Below are 21238 nucleotides of genomic sequence, written 5' to 3' on the forward strand. Positions count from 1 at the left end.
GTGAGTGTATAGTGTTTAGAAAAGCAACAACTCACGTTTGGTAGTCTTCACTTCGACTTGGATTTATTTTGCTTACTTGCAAGATTTGGAATGGAGAAACCATTGAATGAAGCCAATGACTACCCCTTACCTTCCCTGCCGGTTGTCTTCTATTATATTTTACCTGGTCACCCATCTCATTCCTCTCAGGACTGTGCAGCCGCTGACATCACGTTACTAGTGTAGAGAAGTGTTGCCACACTGGTTGGCATTTGACTACTGGAGCATTTCGATGCTGCCCTTGGGCTGCCGAAAGAACATGGGTACAGCCTATGGCTGTAACCATGTTTTCCAGGACTCACTAGGGCGGCATCCAACTTCTCAAGACGCCAGAAGTCAAATGCTGATCGTTTGGGATCGGAGAACATTGCCAAATGTGAACAGTTTGGTAACTCCACTCAACACTAGGAAGTTGCATCCTCACCCAAGATGTAACCTTGTAAAGAGACTTCCCATGCGTGACTATTCACTAACAGGCCCATCCTTAGGAAGGAGCCATAAGAGGTTCTCCTCAATGAACCAGAAATATTGACGAGATTCCCAGACTCTGAGACTGATTTCTTTTACAGACCTGCCTCTAACTTCTGGAGGGTCAGGAGACGTCTCTCGCCATCGTCCTCTATTTTGGTTGATCCCCAGATAACTTTGGTCATGTCTGGTTCTCATCGAGCACTGTCCTTTTCCCTTTCACTCTTGCAGCTCGGCTTCTCTCCTCTAGTTGAATGGGACCCCCATATTTTTTACAGCTCTTTGTCGTTTTCTTCTGAGCGGACCCCCGTTTTTATGGGGTAAAATAAAGTTGTCACCTTTCTGCACGTTCTGGTGGGTGTTCAAACCCCAAAAGCCAAATCAGTGTTGATGTCCGCACTAACAACATGAAAGGCCTCGGACGTTTTAAAGCTTAGCTGAGGGCTTAGAGGAATTTATTAAAGAAACTTCCTTGCAACACTAGGAAAAAAATACAACTCTTACCGCAAGAAGCAGTAATGATACCCTGGTAAGTCTGGGTTCACACTGCGTTGTTGCAATCCGTTTTCTCCATCCATTTTATGCAAAAAACATATGCATTTGTGCGCATCCGTTTCTCCATTGACTTCCATTATGAATAAAAGAGGCTGAAAACACATCCCATGGTGGACAAAAACTTGGTCCACCATATTTTTGTGTACCCTAAAAATATACATATGTTTTGATCCTTTTTTATGGAAGTCAAATGCATCCGTTTTTTATCTTTTTTTTTTTTTTTTTTTTTTTGCATAAAACAGAAAAAAACGGATAGCAAAAATGCAGTGTGAACCCAGTCTAAGACCGAGCGCCATCTACCCACATACAAGCCAATAAGGACATAAAGGTGGGTGATCAAGTCTTCTTAGTCCCAGTTTACATCATGTTTTCAGAAGTGATGCTGATGTACTGAGGAGCATCTGCCCATTGACTTTAATGTCCCCAAACTCTGTCTCCGGAATGCTGTATATAGATGACAGACCACCTGTATTGTCTTCTCCTTACACTGTATACACCCAGATGTATGGCTCCTCCGGCACATGTACACATGGTCTATGTAATACATTCCAATGTAACAAAGTCACTGCAGTGCAAAGTTAATAAATGAACATATGTCAGATAAGAATGCATGGAAAAATGATAAGTCCTTCACAGAGAGAACTAATCCTACCGAATAGGGAAACGCAGAACTGACCGTATGCAAAACCGCCATAGAGTAACAATGGGGACTAGAACCTGAAGTTCCTGGATTCCAATGCAGAATATGGGCTGATATTACAGTGGGGCCGGTCAGACACCTCACAGTGCACCCCCTGTCGCTAACTCCAGAAGGTTCCCCCCAGCTGAGCCGCGGCCGCACACTATACATCTATAATACATGCCCTGCATTCAGTTCTCTGCAATGTTACAATGTTCTTCAGGCAAATCCACAGACGGAGCGGCTCAGTCCCCCCATTCACCACCAGGGGGTGCATGGGCGAACTACAATGAGTAAGTCTCTTATAAGTTACATTGTTTCCCTGGCTCCTGGCTGGAGTTTCATCTTTTTCCCAATTTACTTTTTTATTACAAAGACAAGAAAATAAACCAACAACCAGCGGATCTGCACTACACGTCCCAGGGTAGAATGGGGTCATGGGGGGGTGACCTGACGGGACCCTGTAATCCCCCCCCCATGTGCCCGGTGTTGGCAGGACTATATCAGTATGTTTTGTGTGACTCTCCCAGTGGTGCAGGATCATTGGGCTCCAGGCCTGAAGCTTCCTGGGATCATTTCTGTTACTCATTATAATATTAACATTACACAATGTTATTAACCTCAATCCCAAAGCCTGAGGCCGCACCACTGCGAGAGTCTTCTAGCCCTCCCAATCCTCTTGGGCGCAGGAGACAGAGCCTGGACTCCATGTGAATAGAGAAAACACCATGTTGGGTATAGCTTTCACTTGGAGTTGTGATCCTGCCTCTTCCTCACAGTCTACGTAAAGCCGGGGAGAAGCTGAACCCCGATCCTACACCAGTGTTGCTATAGAGATTGGGAAGAGCATAGTCTTTCCAGTCTACACTGTGTCCTCCTCCTCTCCGGCCTCCATTAGAAACCAATTTGACTGCCTCCCTTGCCTACAGCACCATAGAGGTCTATAGGACCCTAGTGGAGCTCTGTTTCCCGTTTCCTGTTCTGTTCCATCAGGAGCCACATTACAAATATGTTCTCTCTTAGGGCCCTATTCCACCGGACGATTATCGTTTGCATAATCATTAACGATTAACGATCTCAAACGACCGCTATTGCGAAAGACCTGAAAACGTTTACTCATTTCCATGAAACGATAATCGTTATTTATGATCGTAATTGCGATCGTTTTTCTTCGCTATTTATTCGCTATTGCGTTCGTATCTATTGCGAACGACCGAACGATGTCTTATTCAATGCGAACGATTTGCGAACGTTTTGCGAACGAGCAACGATAAAAATAGGTCCAGGTCTTATATAGTGATCAACGATTTCTCGTTCGGTCGTTAATCGTTAACTGCATTTCAACCGAACGATTATCGTTTAGATTCAAAGGATTTAACGATAATCTGAACGATAATCGTCCGGTGGAATAGGGCCCTTAGAAGTATTACCTTCAGGGGGAAATATGTCCACAATATGGCGCCACGTGGAGCACCCTATGGGGAAAACTCACAGTGACCAGTAAACATTTCATGTGGCCTCTTACCTCCACAACACCGTCCTCTCTGTCCCACCGTCTCACGTCCACATCCTCCTTGTGTCCGTACTCTTTGGTCTCTCTCTCCTCTCGCTCAGGCACAGTCTGGTCCAATGGTCTTTGTCCGTCCTCTTTGTCCTCTACATTTGGCACAGTGAACTGCACAGATGGCTTTTTCCGTTCTTTGGGTTTTGGGGCTAACGGTTTTGAGGTCACATGTTTGTCCTTTGGCTCGTCGCGATGTTGTGTTGGTTGCCCGTAAGCTGTATCAGGGGGATGTAAAAACTTTTTGGGTGTGACATCTGCAATGTGTTGGGGGTCCGGGGCATCCACATGGGCTTCTGGTTGGTGATTCTTGTCCGTGTTTTCTAGGTGTCGCTGGTCTACAATGATGTCATTATTACGTAATACATGTCCAGGCCCTGACCCAAACTCACCAATCTGAGTATCGTAAACGTTAGCATTTTTGACATTTTGCTCCTCAGTCTCACTTTTTGGCACATCTGTGGATTCCCTTATAGGAACTTTTGGAGCCTTTTTCTCGGGTTTAGACCCAATGGACGTTGCCATGAGATCTTCCTTATGGTCATGTAAGGCATGTTTACTGTCTTCGCCATAAGGATGAGATTGTTGGGGAGCAGACAGTGGTTTCTTATAGTCTATAATCTGCGCTGATCCTGAAGAAACAACCTTCACATCTCCAGGACTGGCGATGTAGTCGTGGACATGAGTTACAGCTTCCTCCACCTCTGGAGTTAATTTGCTGGCATTTCTAGAATCTTCCTTGTTTGTGGTTCTTCCTCGTTCTTGTGTATCTATATCTTCACTGACGGAGCGGGCGCTCGCCTTCTGGGACGCAGACTCGCTGACATAAGCCAAAATAAATACAGGGATTAAGTACAGGGAAGCGGAGAAAGAAACAGTAGAAAAACAATGAAGAAACCAGTCACAGTCTTCAGGGGACATGAATAGCTCAAAGCTATCCACTGATAACTGCATAAGCAACAACGTCCATGGACAAGAGGGCCGTTGTTTCCCTCTGATCCTAGATGACCCCTTTTCTCTAATCTCATCCTAGATGACCCCTTCTCTCCGATCTGATCTTAGATGACCCCTTCTCTCTAATCTGATCCGAGATGACCCCTTCTGTCTAATCTGATCCTAGATGACCCCTTCTCTCCGATCTGATCCTAGATGACCCCTTCTCTCCGATCTGATCCTAGATGACCCCTTCTCTCTAATCTGATCCTAGGTGACCCCTTCTCTCTGTGATCCTAGATGACCCCTTCTCTCCGATCTGATCTTAGATGACCCCTTCTCTCTAATCTCATCCTAGATGACCCCTTCTCTCTGTGATCCTAGGTGACCCCTTCTCTCTAATCTGATCCTAGATGACCCCTTCTCTCTAATCTGATCCTAGATGACCCCTTCTCTCTAATCTGATCCTAGATGACCCCTTCTCTCTAATCTGATCCTAGATGACCCCTTCTCTCTAATCTGATCCTAGATGAACCCTTCTCTCTGTGATCCTAGATGACCCCTTCTCTCTAATCTCATCCTAGATGACCCCTTCTCTCTAATCTCATCCTAGATGACCCCTTCTCTCTAATCTCATCCTAGATGACCCCTTCTCTCTAATCTCATCCTAGATGACCCCTTCTCTCTAATCTGATCCGAGATGACCCCTTCTCTCCGATCTGATCCTAGATGACCCCTTCTCTCTAATCTGATCCTAGATGACCCCTTCTCTCTAATCTGATCCTAGATGACCCCTTCTCTCTAATCTGATCCTAGATGACCCCTTCTCTCTAATCTGATCCTAGATGACCCCTTCTCTCTAATCTGATCCTAGATGACCCCTTCTCTCTAATCTGATCCTAGATGACCCCTTCTCTCTAATCGGATCCTAGATGAACCCTTCTCTCTGTGATCCTAGATGACCCCTTCTCTCTAATCTGATCCTAGATGACCCCTTCTCTCTAATCTGATCCTAGATGACCCCTTCTCTCTGATCTGATCCTAGATGACCCCTTCTCTCTAATCTGATCCGAGATGACCCCTTCTCTCTAATCGGATCCAAGATGACCCCTTCTCTCTAGATTTTAGAGTTGTCCCCAGGATTCACAGGATAAGGGATAAGTAGCTGATCGCACGTGGTCCAACTGCTGGGGCCCCGTGATCTCGAGAAGGGGATAGACTGTAACACTGAGGCAGTTGTGCCTCTTCATTCACCCTCTATAGGAGTTGCCGGCCAAACATTGCACTTGACTGTTTCTGTGGCCCCTGTAGAGAATAAATGGACTGACCGCCTCTCCATTCTAATAGGAGACTGGGGTCCCTGTTCTCAAGATGAATAGAGGTCAATGTTACAGGATGGACGATACACCTCCTCCCCAAGTCTGGGTCAACAGGGAGCAGGTCCCATAAGGTACTCCCACATGGCTCCTGTTACAAGATGGGGATACCCAGATGAGAACAACAGGATCAGCCATATTGAAGTGTAACACGCCCGGCCGTTATTTCAGCCACCAGGGCAGTCGGGATAGTTAGCTGATCCCTCCGAAACTGGTAGGTCTGCTAACTAGGATATACTGTGTATAGCTGGCAATACCACCACAGCAGGTAATATGTCAGGACAGCCCCGGGGACCTTCATTAGGATCAACCCATCACAATGCCGGGCTGACCATGGTGAGACACAGGGGCTTCGTCTTCACTCCGTCAATGCCGTGATCAGACAATGGCGGCTGTCAGTCACATTTGACCACCACCAGTGATGCTCACATTAAAGGGGCACTTTTCTTTCAACTGCTTTCAGAAAGTTATATAGATTTGTAATTTACTTCTATTAAAAAATCTCCAGTCTTCCAGTACTCATCAGCTGCTGTATGTCCTGCAGGGAGTGGTGTATTCTCTCCAGTCTGACACAGTGCTCTCTGCTGCCACCTCTGTCCATGTCAGGAACTGTCCAGAGCAGCAGCAAATCCCCATAGAAAACCTCTCCTGCTCTGGACAGTTCCTGACATGGACAGAGGTGGCAGCAGAGAGCACTGTGTCAGACTGGAGAGAATACACCACAGGACATACAGCAGATGATAAGTACTGGAAGACTGGAGATTTTATATAGAAGTAATTTACAAATCTGTATAACTTTCTGAACCCAGTTAATTTGAAAAAAAAAAAAAGCTGGAGTCCCCCTTTAAGGGGTTAATATTGTTAGCTAATAAATAATTGTGGATTTACCAAAGTCCTGCGGTAGAAGAGCAAAGAGCAAACAGAGACTCTTTACTTTTGGATTTTTATTGGCAGATCCTGGTGGTTTTTTATCATGACTGAATTTTAACCCGTTGAATTGTATATGAGATCAGTGGCCGTGGAGGTGTCCGACCAATAACCAGCCGTACATCCGCCGGATTGGTCATTAAAGGGATTGTTCACCCAATTTTTTATTTGCAAATTAACTGTTGCCAGAAAGTGCCAGAGATTAGTAATTTATTTCTTTAAAAAAAAATCTCCAGTCTTCCAGTACTTATCAGCTGCTGTAAGTCCTGCAGGAAGTGGTGTATTCTCTCCAGTGTGACACAGTGCTCTCTGCTGCCACCTCTGTCCATGTCAGGAACTGTCCAGAGCCGCAGCAAATCCACATAGAAAACCTCTCCTGCTCTCCAAACTGGAGAGAATACACCACTTCCTGCAGGACATACAGCTGCTGATAAGTACTGGAAGACTTGAGTTTGTTTTAATAGAAGTAAATTACAAATCTCTGACACTTTTTGGCACCAGTTGATTTAAAACCCCCTTTAATAGTTCCTGTATAATGAGACCTAAAAAGAGACTGCAGCAATGATGAAAGAGACCTCACCTCTCGTTGTGATCCCGTGATTGAGTCGACCTTTGTTCCCCCCATCCTCGAGTTGTTAACATGAAAGGACTTTTCCCTTTCCAGGCCGGCCCGGTTGGCGGAGGCCTCACGGGGGCTGATAGAGGCGGGGCTGTAATCTTGTTCTCCAGCGGTGACAGCGCGTTATTCTCGCCACTTACGTCTTCTCCCACAGAGGAGGACCATCTCTTTAGAGAAGTCCTCCTGGTCCCGTAGGGCTGTGGTCCCGTCAGCTGGCTGATCTTGAGGGCAGATGGTATATCGGAAGTTGGGGAGCAGGGGCCACATGTTGGGGACAGCAGGGGGCTCTTATTTTCAGCACCAGAAGCAGCAATTTCCTTGGGACGTTGAGGCAACACGGGTTTGGGTTTTATGGGAGGTTTCACGTGTTTTACACCTGATGGGAAACAGGAAATAGATATCAATATGTCAGAGATACAAGTATGTGGCAGATACGCCGTCCTGTTCTGTGAGGGGATCCCCCACTGCTCTCTTACTCCACCGATCTCCACTTCCTGGTCTTGTCTGGACACACAGGAAATGCCTGCTCAGCCAATCAGTGGCTTCAGTGGTGACTCGCCTCGGCCAGTGATTGGCTGACTGGATTTCCTGTAGATTGAGACGAGACCTGGAAGAGAAGACGAGTGAGGACTCTGTGAGTGAGGGGATTGGGGGGAGGTGAGTACTACCTATCTTACACTCTACACCCTGTACACCCGTCTTTGGTGGGACTGGTGGGCCCCTGCGTGCTTGGTCCCTATAGAACCTTATGCGTATAATAAATCACAGCACTGCAGGGGGAGCAACGGGGACGAAGCTCCAGCCACAATTTCCAGCTTTTGGCTGCAGATTTTCTAGTCACATGGAAGCGCTGGGGATGACGGCATGTTTGGACCTCGGCAATCCCATTGTGTGAGCTAACAGGCAGCTGGCCGCCTTCTCCCTCACGTCCCTCACACACATGTTTCGCAGTAACTATTGGGCGTTTTCCATCTAACACGTCCTTCTCCTGTTCTCGTGTGTTAACACGCCGGATCTGCAGCTTCTCATGTGGACGCCATACCTCTCACGGGTTCCATCGTCTCCAGGATCTGGTGTGAGTTAGATGCTGACATGATGATGCTGAGAGGTGTCCCTGGTGCCAAGAAAAGAGAGCGCAGCGTCAGTGAAGGAGAGAGAACCAGATTACAGCTGCATCACGGCTACATAGAGGGGCCCCCACTACTGCGCTGCCCATGCCCCCCCTCTTGTGTCACCTAACAATGTAACCGAGTCCTGCACCAGATCTGGCCGGACCACTGGGCACCGGAGCAGCCATGACTGGGGCCCCTCTCCCCAAGGGCCACATATCAGCTGCACAGCCTGCGTCTATGGAGTCTCCCCCCTCGCCCCTTTATAAAGCTGATTCACGTCTTCCATCGCTGCGGCCTCGGGGACACAATTACCACTTATTTATTGCTGAGGTTCATCGATTCATCAGAAACTCTAAACTCATCTATTGTTCTTCCATTAACCCTTCAATCCCCGGAGGAGGCAGCTATTCTGGGCTCCGAGGGAACAGGAATTTTTCTGTTTTTGTGTCACTGCATTCCAAGAGCCGGAACCTTTCATTTTCCCACTGACGTTACTGTATAAGGGCTGGGGGCTTTTCCTGCAGTTCTTCTCTATCGCAGAGTGTTACGCCTCTCGTGAAGGATAATTCCAACCTGTCGGGTCACACAAGTTACGTCCTCCGGCATCTCCGGACAAACTTACTGAGGATTTACAGCAGCTACGTATAAGGCCACAACAGGGACCACGGTGCGGGGTCACAGGGACCATGGTGCGGGGTCACAGGGACCATGGTGCGGGGTCACAGGGACCATGGTGCGGGGTCACAGGGACCATGGTGCGGGGTCACAGGGAGCTGTAGGACGGGCTGACCCATCTAAAGTCCCAGCGTTCCTCCTGAATGAAGAAAAAGGAAGGAGCCCCAGACACCAACATGCCTGATCCCTCTTTTCTCTGTCATCAGGCGCCATAGACATTAGATTGGCCAGCCCCTTAGATATCGGACGGTTCGGCCATCACATCTGTGTCTCAGCCTTGTACATCTTAAGTAGTGCGTAATCAGGACAGTGACTTCTTAGTGGCTGACTACCGAGCTGCAATACAGAACACAGCCTGCTGACTATGGGGGCGCTGTAAGGCTTAGTGATCCTGCACTGGCCCTTTAATACTGCCAGGGGTGTTGAGCGTCAGCTATCGGCCATGTTGTATCACCCCGCTGCTGCCATGAATCCTGCGTGTGATACGGCCGCTGTGCCATCCCTGAGGTCCTACAAGTCAGCACAGTCTCCTTTGCTTTGTCAGTGAGAAGAACCTGACGATCCGGTTGCATTATCATACGGCTTCTATTGCACAAGGAAGGTTTCACAAACAAACAATAATTATTGCAGAATCTGGTGCGGGTGAGATGTGCTGCGTGTAGCAGGGCGAGATCTCACCCGACCCCCCGGGGCTTGTCTCTATGTTACATAATCCTCCTGGCTCCGGTTAGTCACTCTGCCTCCCAGCTTACAGGCTGATTACCTTAAAGGGGGTCTCATCCCAGTAAGCTATCCCCTATGCACATTATAGGAAATAACAGAGAATGGGGGGTGGGGCATTGGCAGCCCATGCTAGTCTTGTGGGGGCCCCAGTGGGATGACAGGGGAGGCCTCATACCTCTGTGCCCCACTATATGGTAGAGTTATGTGTCCCCCATAGGGGAGGCATCAGTAGCTGTGGCGTCGGGCACCACCATTACAGCTTTGTCCTCCCTCTCTTTGTAGATGGGATTTCCCTCCGTCCTTCCATTTTACCAGCAGCGTTGACATCATTCACTTCTGTTTGTTTCACTCCCTTCATTTTCCTGAACTTTTGTAGCAAAAGCAAACACAGGGCTTACGCTCAACTCCCCCCCCCCCCCTTGATCCCCCCCATTATATCACCCTACCGCCCCCCCCAGCCATTCCCCACATTGATCCCCCCCCCATTATATCACCCTACCGCCCCCCCAGCCATTCCCCACATTGATCCCCCCCATTATATCACCCTACCCCCCCCCCCAGCCATTCCCCACATTGATCCCCCCATTATATCACCCTACCCCCCCCCCAGCCATTCCCCACATTGATCCCCCCCATTATATCACCCTACCCCCCCCCCAGCCATTCCCCACATTGATCCCCCCCCATTATATCACCCTACCGCCCCCCCAGCATTCCCCACATGATCCCCCCATTATATCACCCCCCCCCCCCCAGCCATTCCCCACATTGATCCCCCCATTATATCACCCTCCCCCCCCCAGCCATTCCCCACATTGATCCCCCCATTATATCACCCTACCCCCCCCCAGCCATTCCCCACATTGATCTCCCCCATTATATCACCCTACCCCCCCCCAGCCATTCCCCACATTGATCCCCCCCCATTATATCACCCTACCGCCCCCCCCAGCCATTCCCCACATTGATCCCCCCATTATATCACCCTACCCCCCCCCAGCCATTCCCCACATTGATCCCCCCCATTATATTACCCTACCCCCCCCCCAGCCATTCCCCACATTGATCCCCCCTATTATATCACCCTACCCCCCCCCCCCAGCCATTCCCCACATTGATCCCCCCCATTATATCACCCTACCGCCCCCCCCAGCCATTCCCCACATTGATCCCCCCCATTATATCACCCTACCGCCCCCCCCAGCCATTCCCCACATTGATCCCCCCCATTATATCACCCTACCGCCCCCCCCCAGCCATTCCCCACATTGATCCCCCCATTATATCACCCTACCGCCCCCCCCAGCCATTCCCCACATTGATCCCCTCCCCCCATTATATCACCCTACCGCCCCCCCAGCCATTCCCCACATTGATCCCCCCATTATATCACCCTACCGCCCCCCCCCAGCCATTCCCCACATTGATCCCCCCCATTATATCACCCTACCCCCCCCCCCAGCCATTCCCCACATTGATCCCCCCCATTATATCACCCTACCGCCCCCCCCCAGCCATTCCCCACATTGATCCCCCCCCCATTATATCACCCTACCGCCCCCCCCCAGCCATTCCCCACATTGATCCCCCCCATTATATCACCCTACCGCCCCCCCCCAGCCATTCCCCACATTGATCCCCCCCATTATATCACCCTACCGCCACCCCCAGCCATTCCCCACATTGATCCCCCCCCATTATATCACCCTACCGCCACCCCAGCCATTCCCCACATTGATCCCCCCCATTATATCACCCTACCGCCCCCCCCCCAGCCATTCCCCACATTGATCCCCCCCATTATATCACCCTACCGCCCCCCCCCCCCCCCAGCCATTCCCCACATTGATCCCCCCCCCCATTATATCACCCTACCCCCCCCCCCCCCCCCCAGCCATTCCCCACATTGATCCCCCCCACACTTGGTACCTCAGAGCTGCAGGACTCTATGTACAATCTCTGGTGCAGTGTCCCAGTACAGGGGTCACTAAGTCTTTTTTAACCACTGACAGAATGTAACTCTCTCAGGTGTCACACCAAGTTCTGGCAACTGTGTTTTCCACTCCGGCCACTAGGTGTCCCACTCTCCCCTGTGTACAGGTGCGGTGTCTCAAGGTTTAGCTATGTTTGACCAATCACAGGTGCCTCCCCTCTACCCTGCTTGCACTCTCTTACCCTTAGTTCCTGTAGTTAGTGAGTTGTGATCTAGCCAGTCAAGGGAGAGGAGTGTCTGGGGGGGCGGGGCCTGAGCGCGATGTGAGCAGCAGCACGGACTCAGAGCTCCCGCGCTTATCATCCTGTTAAACAGCTTCCCCGTGGCACCATATCGCTACAAAGCGGCTTGTGGAGAGATAAAGACTACTACAACCCTCCGACACCCCGGCAGCGACTATGGGGTACGGACAGAAGCGGGGGACAAAAGAAAAGGGAGAGGAGTGTCTAGTCTAGGCTAGACCTGTAGCCACTATGCAGTCCTAAGCTTCAGATGTGGGGTAACTGGAAGACTAGGACCAAGGCTTGCCTACGCCAAGGATTCTTCAAGTCAGGACAGTCACCCCCAAAGGAGAGGCAGAGGGACTGATCCCCAGTAAGGCAAAGATGCTAAGAGCCAAAGCACCTTACTGACACTCACTTGTCCACCTAGAGACAAAGGCCTAGGACTCGTACTACCTCACATGGTGGTAAGCAGAAGGTGGTGAGATATATGAATGTATCTATATGTGAGTATGAGGATTCTTCTTTCAAGTATCCTTCAACACACATCCCGGCAGAGTACTGTTACTAAATAGGCAAGGGCTCCTATCCGGCCCCTACACCGCCCTCGCACAACAGTCTTTTCCTTCTTACAACTATCTGCAGACAGTCTACCTCAAAACTCTGTCTACACTCTAAAACTCTAACTACACTAAGTGCTGGACGCCTGCACCCCACCAGGACACCTCACCAGGACACCTGCACCTCACCAGGACACCTGCACCCCACCAGGACACCTACACCTCACCAGGACACCTGCACCCCACCAGGACACCTGCACCCCACCAGGACACCTGCACCTCACCAGGACACCTGCACCCCACCAGGACACCTGCACCTCACCAGGACACCACCTCACCAGGACACCTGCACCTCACCAGGACACCTGCACCCCACCAGGACACCTGCACCTCACCAGGACACCTGCACCCCACCAGGACACCTGCACCCCACCAGGACACTTGCACCCCGCCAGGACACCTACACCTCACCAGGACACCTACACCTCACCAGGACACTTGCACCCCACCAGGACACTTGCACCCCGCCAGGACACCTACACCTCACCAGGACACCTACACCTCACCAGGACACTACCTCACCAGGACACCTGCACCCCACCAGGACACCTACACCTCACCAGGACACCTGCACCCCACCAGGACACCTGCACCTCACCAGGACACCTGCACCCCACCAGGACACCTACACCTCACCAGGACACTACCTCACCAGGACACCTACACCCCACCAGGACACCTACACCCCACCAGGACGCCTGCACCCCACCAGGACACCTGCACCCCACCAGGATACCTGCACCCCACCAGGACACCTACACCCCACCAGGACACCTACACCTCACCAGGACACCACCTCACCAGGACACCTACACCCCACCAGGACACCTACACCCCACCAGGACACCACCTCACCAGGACACCTGCACCTCACCAGGACACCTACACCCCACCAGGACACTTGCACCTCACCAGGACACCTGCACCTCACCAGGACACCTGCACCCCACCAGGACATCTGCAGACAGTCTACCTCAAAACTCTGTCTACACTCTAAAACTCTAACTACACTAAGTGCTGGACGCCTGCACCCCACCAGGACACCTGCACCTCACCAGGACACCTGCACCCCACCAGGACACCTACACCTCACCAGGACACCACCTCACCAGGACACCTACACCCCACCAGGACACCTGCACCCCACCAGGACACCACCCCACCAGGACACCTGCACCCCACCAGGACACCTGCACCCCACCAGGACACCACCTCACCAGGACACCTACACCCCACCAGGACACCTACACCCCACCAGGACGCCTGCACCCCACCAGGACGCCTGCACCCCACCAGGACACCTGCACCCCACCAGGATACCTGCACCCCACCAGGACACCTACACCTCACCAGGACGCCTGCACCTCACCAGGACACCTGCACCTCACCAGGACACCTGCACCCCACCAGGACACCTGCACCCCACCAGGACACCTACACCTCACCAGGACACCTACACCTCACCAGGACACCTGCACCCCACCAGGACACCTACACCTCACCAGGACACCTGCACCCCACCAGGACACCTACACCTCACCAGGACACCTACATCCCACCAGGACACCTACACCTCACCAGGACACCTGCACCCCACCAGGACACCTACACCTCACCAGGACACCTGCACCCCACCAGGACACCTGCACCCCACCAGGACACCTACACCTCACCAGGACACCTACACCTCACCAGGACACCTGCACCCCACCAGGACACCTGCACCCCACCAGGACACCTACACCTCACCAGGACACCTACATCCCACCAGGACACCTACACCTCACCAGGACACCTGCACCCCACCAGGACACCTACACCTCACCAGGACACCTACACCTCACCAGGACACCTGCACCCCACCAGGACACCTGCACCCCACCAGGACACCTACACCTCACCAGGACACCTACATCCCACCAGGACACCTACACCTCACCAGGACACCTGCACCCCACCAGGACACCTGCACCCCACCAGGACACCTACACCTCACCAGGACACCTGCACCCCACCAGGACGCCTGCACCCCACCAGGACACCTGCACTTTACCAGGACACCTGCACCCCACCAGGACACCTACACCTCACCAGGACACCTGCACCCCACCAGGACGCCTGCACCCCACCAGGACACCTGCACCCCACCAGGACACCTACACCTCACCAGGACACCTACACCTCACCAGGACACCTGCACCCCACCAGGACGCCTGCACCCCACCAGGACACCTGCACTTTACCAGGACACCTGCACCCCACCAGGACACCTACACCTCACCAGGACACCTACATCCCACCAGGACACCTACACCTCACCAGGACACCTGCACCCCACCAGGACACCTGCACCCCACCAGGACACCTACACCTCACCAGGACACCTGCACCCCACCAGGACGCCTGCACCCCACCAGGACACCTGCACCCCACCAGGACACCTGCACCCCACCAGGACACCTACACCTCACCAGGACACCTGCACCCCACCAGGACGCCTGCACCCCACCAGGACACCTGCACCCCACCAGGACACCTACACCTCACCAGGACACCTACACCTCACCAGGACACCTACACCTCACCAGGACACCTGCACCCCACCAGGACGCCTGCACCCCACCAGGACACCTGCACTTTACCAGGACACCTGCACCCCACCAGGACACCTACACCTCACCAGGACACCTGCACCCCACCAGGACACCTGCACCCCACCAGGACACCTGCACCCCACCAGGACACCTGCACCTCACACCAGTTCTACCAAGGTCCAATGCCTGTGTGTCCGGGGGTGGGTATTACCATTCCTGGTCACAGTCACGAGTTGCCCCCTAAACTGTGACTCCAACAATATCATTCTATATCTATATCAGGTCCCATGTCTGTACCCGGTAGGAGCTGGGTGACAACCAATGTGGCCGCTCCACCATGGACAGCAATTCCCACAATCCCACAGTGTAACTGGGAGGATGCGTGATGGGCCCACCAGGACACAGAGACTTGTGATGTGAGAGGGGGGGGGGTCGTGTCCCGGTATAATGTATACAGCAAAACATCTCGGAGAAAGGAAACAACATCTGGAAGACATCTATGTCCCGGCAGTGATGGAGTCTCTACAATTAAAGGGACAGCGCCTCCATCTCCCCTCGCAGACACAATCCCTACCTGCCCCATTTACCCCTTAGTGGCCCCAGTTGTGTAGATGTCGGAGGCTCCGACCCCCCGTCTGATCTCGGCCTCATAGTATGTTCCAAAGTACAAAGAAATCCTCAAGGGAAAGAGAAGAGAAGCCAAGAATTGAGCAATAAGTATGTGATGCCAAGTGGAGACTGTGACAGGATCCCAGACACACCCGGTCCCCGCCCGCCCCACAGTCCCAATACCCCCGCCTGGCACAGTGCAGCCGCCCCAACCCACTACAACCTGGACCTCACACTGACAGTCCCTATACAATGTATCACACCGACAGTCCCTATACAATGTATCACACCGACAGTCCCTATACAAAGTATCACACCGACAGTCCCTATACAAAGTATCACACCGACAGTCCCTATACAATGTATCACACCGACAGTCCCTATACAATGTATCACACCGACAGTCCCTATACAATGTATCACACCGACAGTCCCTATACAATGTATCATACTGACAGTCCCTATACAATGTATCACACCGACAGTCCCTATACAATGTATCATACTGACAGTCCCTATACAATGTATCACACTGACAGTCCCTATACAATGTATCACACCGACAGTCCCTATACAATCTATCACACTGACTACATACCCCCGTACACCTGGTACATGCAGGATACTACATACCCCCATACACCTGGTACATGCAGGATACTACATACCCCATACACCTAGTACATGCAGGATACTACATACCCCCATACACATGGTACATGCAGGATACTACATACCCCCATACACATGGTACATGCAGGATACTACATACCCCCATACACATGGTACATGCAGGATACTACATACCCCCATACACCTAGTACATGCAGGATACCACATACCCCCATACACCTAGTACATGCAGGATACTACATACCCCCATACACATGGTACATGCAGGATACTACATACCCCCATACACATGGTACATGCAGGATACTACATACCCCCATACACATGGTACATGCAGGATACTACATACCCCCATACACATGGTACATGCAGGATACTACATACCCCCATACACATGGTACATGCAGGATACTACATACCCCCATACACATGGTACATGCAGGATACTACATACCCCCATACACATGGTACATGCAGGATACTACATACCCCCATACACATGGTACATGCAGGATACTACATACCCCCATACACCTAGTACATGCAGGATACTACATACCCCCATACACATGGTACATGCAGGATACTACATACCCCCATACACATGGTACATGCAGGATACTACATACCCCCATACACATGGTACATGCAGGATACTACATACCCCCATACACCTAGTACATGCAGGATACCACATACCCCCATACACATGGTACATGCAGGATACTACATACCCCCATACACATGGTACATGCAGGATACTACATACCCCATACACATGGTACATGCAGGATACTACATACCCCCATACACATGGTACATGCAGGATACTACATACCCCCATACACATGGTACATGCAGGATACTACATACCCCCATACACCTGGTACATGCAGGATACTACATACCCCATACACCTTGTACATGCAGGATACTACATACCCCATACACATGGTACATGCAGGATACTACATACCCCCATACACATGGTACATGCAGGATACTACATACCCCCATACACCTGGTACATGCAGGATACTACATACCCCCATACACCTAGTACATGCAGGATACTACATACCCCCATACACATGGTACATGCAGGATACCACATACCCCCGTATACCTGGTACATGCAGGATACCACATACCCCCATACACCTGGTATATGCAGGATACTACATACCCCCATACACATGGTACATGCAGGATACTGCATACCCCCATACACCTAGTACATGCAGGATACCACATACCCCCATAGACATGGTACATGCAGGAGGGCACATACCCCTGTACACCTGGTACATGCAGGATACCACATACCCCCATACACCTGGTACATGCAGGATACTACATACCCCCATACACATGGTACATGCAGGATACTACATACCCCCATACACCTGGTACATGCAGGATACCACATACCCCCATACACATGGTACATGCAGGATACTACATACCCCCATACACATGGTACATGCAGGATACTACATACCCCCATACACCTAGTACATGCAGGATACCACATACCCCCATACACCTGGTACATGCAGGATACCACATACCCCCATACACCTAGTACATGCAGGATACCACATACCCCCATACACCTGGTACATGCAGGATACCACATACCCCCATACACCTAGTACATGCAGGATACCACATACCCCCGTACACCTGGTACATGCAGGATACTACATACCCCCATACACATGGTACATGCAGGATACTACATACCCCCATACACCTGGTACATGCAGGATACCACATACCCCCATACACATGGTACATGCAGGATACTACATACCCCCGTACACCTGGTACATGCAGGATACCACATACCCCATACACATGGTACATGCAGGATACCACATACCCCCATACACCTAGTACATGCAGGATACTACATACCCCCATACACATGGTACATGCAGGATACTACATACCCCCATACACCTAGTACATGCAGGATACTACATACCCCCATACACATGGTACATGCAGGATACTACATACCCCCATACACCTAGTACATGCAGGATACTACATACCCCCATACACCTAGTACATGCAGGATACTACATACCCCCATACACATGGTACATGCAGGATACTACATACCCCCATACACCTAGTACATGCGGGATACCACATACCCCCATACACCTAGTACATGCGGGATACTACATACCCCCATACACATGGTACATGCAGGATACTACATACCCCCATACACATGGTACATGCAGGATACCACATACCCCCATACACCTAGTACATGCAGGATACTACATACCCCCATACACCTAGTACATGCAGGATACTACATACCCCCATACACCTGGTACATGCAGGATACCACATACCCCCATACACCTAGTACATGCGGGATACCACATACCCCCATACACCTAGTACATGCGGGATACTACATACCCCCATACACCTAGTACATGCAGGATACCACATACCCCCATACACCTAGTACATGCGGGATACCACATACCCCTAGTACATGCGGGATACTACATACCCCCATACACATGGTACATGCAGGCTGGCACATACACCTGGTACACACAGCCCCCCAGTACCTGCATCTGTTTTGTCCCTTTGACTTCTGAGTCTGTTTTTACAAGCATAACCGAGCGGAGGAAGGAGAGTCAGGAGGCATTCCTGATCACTTACTCAGCCGGCCCAGCCCCGTCCTTACATATTAATGCTCCCTCATGAATATGTACTGCGCTCCTGCACAGGGAGAGCTGATCCTGCCTCTGCCTCTGCTGCACAAAAAGGCATAGTATGGACAAAAAAGGCAGCGGCTGGGAGCAAAGAGAGAGGGGGCAGGACAGGGGCAGGATTCACATTGCAGGATCTGGGGCAACACAGGGGCAGGATTAACACACACAGGAAGGATCCAGGTCATTACAGGGGGAGGATTCACATTGCAGGATCTGGGGCAGCACAGGGGCAGGATTCACATTGCAGGATCTGGGGCAGCACAGGGGCAGGATTCACATTGCAGGACCTGGGGCAGAACAGGGGCAGGAGAGGAGCAGGATTCACATTTCAGGATCTGGCGCAGCACAAGGGCAGGACAGGGGCTGGATTCACATTGCAGGATCTGGGGCAGAACAGGGCAGGATTCACACACAGGAAGGATCCGGGGCATTACAGGGGCAGGATTCACATTGCAGGATCTGGGGCAGCACAAGGGCAGGACAGGGGCAGGATTCACATTGCAGGATCTGGGGCAGAACAGGGGCAGGATTCACAAAGGAAGGATCCAGGACAGGGGCAGGATTCACGCTGCAGAATCTGGGGCAGGGTCCACACATGCAGGATCTAGAGTAGAATTCATACTGACAGGATCTTGGGCAGGATCCACACAGGAAGGATTCGGGGCAGGATTTATACAGGCAGGATTCACAAATACTGAATCTAGGGCAGGATTCACACATGCAGGATCTAGGGCAGGATTTACACACACTAGATTTAGGGCAGGATCCACACGTGCAGGTTATGGAGTGGAATTCACCAGGGAGACCTTGAGAAATTTCTCCTTCCTCGAAGAAAAAATAGAAGAACATATCCTAAAGAATAGAAGAATTCCTGTAGAAAAACAATGGTGACTTACTTCCCATGACTTTTGAAAGTGAAGTCAACTCAGAGGCAGCATACTGGAATCTGAATGTAGCATTTTCTTCTTACAGACACTCTGAGATACTTTACTGGGACTGGATTATGGACTGCTTTCATTGGTTAAGAGGCATCATGCGCTGCCAATATTTTTCAGTGTATGCTCTTAAGCAGTGTGTAGCAGTGTGACAAGTAAAGCAACAACTAATGCAAAGAATATACCCAAACACATATTAGAATTCAAAGTATTCCTCACAACCTTATACACACAATAGATTGTAAAAAGGTACCGGGATACTGCATACTCCCTCTCTTAAGATAGAGAAAAAATAATTCCTGGGAAAGGGTAAATGTTAGTACAATAAATACATTAACAGTAAGGGTACGCGCACACTATGGAATCACAACAGAAAGCCAGTTGCGGATTCCGCAGCTCACAACCGCTCGTGGACTCTGGCAGGCGTGTCTCCGCCCGTGTTATAGACCCCATTCTATGCATGGGTGGATTCCTTCGTCCGTCGTAGGTGCAAGCTGCAGAATCCGCAACAGGTTTTCTTCCCCAATTCCGTAGTGTGCACGTACCCTCAGGGTATGTCCACACTATAAAATGCCAGTGGATCACCTGCCCCGGATTCCGCAGCTCGCGGCCGTGCACATTTTCGCTGGTCAGGTTCATTCTTTGGGCGGACAGCAGAAATTGCCAAACCATAGTAGGAAGCCTATGGGACTAGCGTATATGCGCCAAGCCGCGAGTGGGGGCGAGCTGTAGAATCTGTGGCAGGTGATCCGCTGGTATTCCGTAGTGTGGCCATACCCTAAAACAAGTAAAATGCATAATAATAAAACGGTTCAGGGAAGAAAAAGAGCGCTGCACCTCACACCTATGGCTGATACTAGAGCCCCTAGGCTAAATAAAAACATCAGAATTTTGTGTATGAATTGATCAAGCCATACTGCCCCATGTACCATCGTGCAGGTATCTGATACACATGGGTCCCTACATTAAGTCCACACCGTGCCAGTCAGTGGCCACCAACCCCGCAGGCGTGCACAGCCAGGGAACGGGGGCCATGGGACGGCCCTGCGACCCCCATGCCACAGGACCAGGCCCAAAAACACCACACCAGAACCCGGCCAGCACCGCCGGCGGAGAAGGTCGCCCCCAAACAGCACAAGTCTGGATAAGGTATTACACTCACCATAGCTGCAGCAAACAGAATGGGAAAAAACAGGAGGGATTAAAACCATGTGCA

The 21238-nt window shown here is 51.2% G+C and overlaps 1 protein-coding gene across 1 annotated transcript in view; it reads right to left on the reverse strand.

Moving 5' to 3' along the window:
* Positions 1-19097, reverse strand: part of TNKS1BP1 (tankyrase 1 binding protein 1) — a 41807-nt gene extending 22710 nt beyond the window's left edge. The window contains exons 1-4 of the mRNA XM_069979606.1: positions 18941-19097; positions 8200-8271; positions 7119-7533; positions 3267-4122 (exon numbers count right to left, since the gene is read on the reverse strand). Of these exons, the coding sequence (XP_069835707.1) occupies positions 3267-4122; positions 7119-7533; positions 8200-8251 (1323 nt within the window). The 5' untranslated portion in view covers positions 8252-8271; positions 18941-19097. The remainder of the gene's footprint in view (positions 1-3266; positions 4123-7118; positions 7534-8199; positions 8272-18940) is intronic.
* Between the last annotated feature and the right edge of the window lie 2141 nt (positions 19098-21238).

The sequence above is a fragment of the Dendropsophus ebraccatus genome, chromosome 8 (genome assembly GCF_027789765.1).
Source record: "Dendropsophus ebraccatus isolate aDenEbr1 chromosome 8, aDenEbr1.pat, whole genome shotgun sequence".
NCBI classification, from domain to species: domain Eukaryota; kingdom Metazoa; phylum Chordata; class Amphibia; order Anura; family Hylidae; genus Dendropsophus; species Dendropsophus ebraccatus.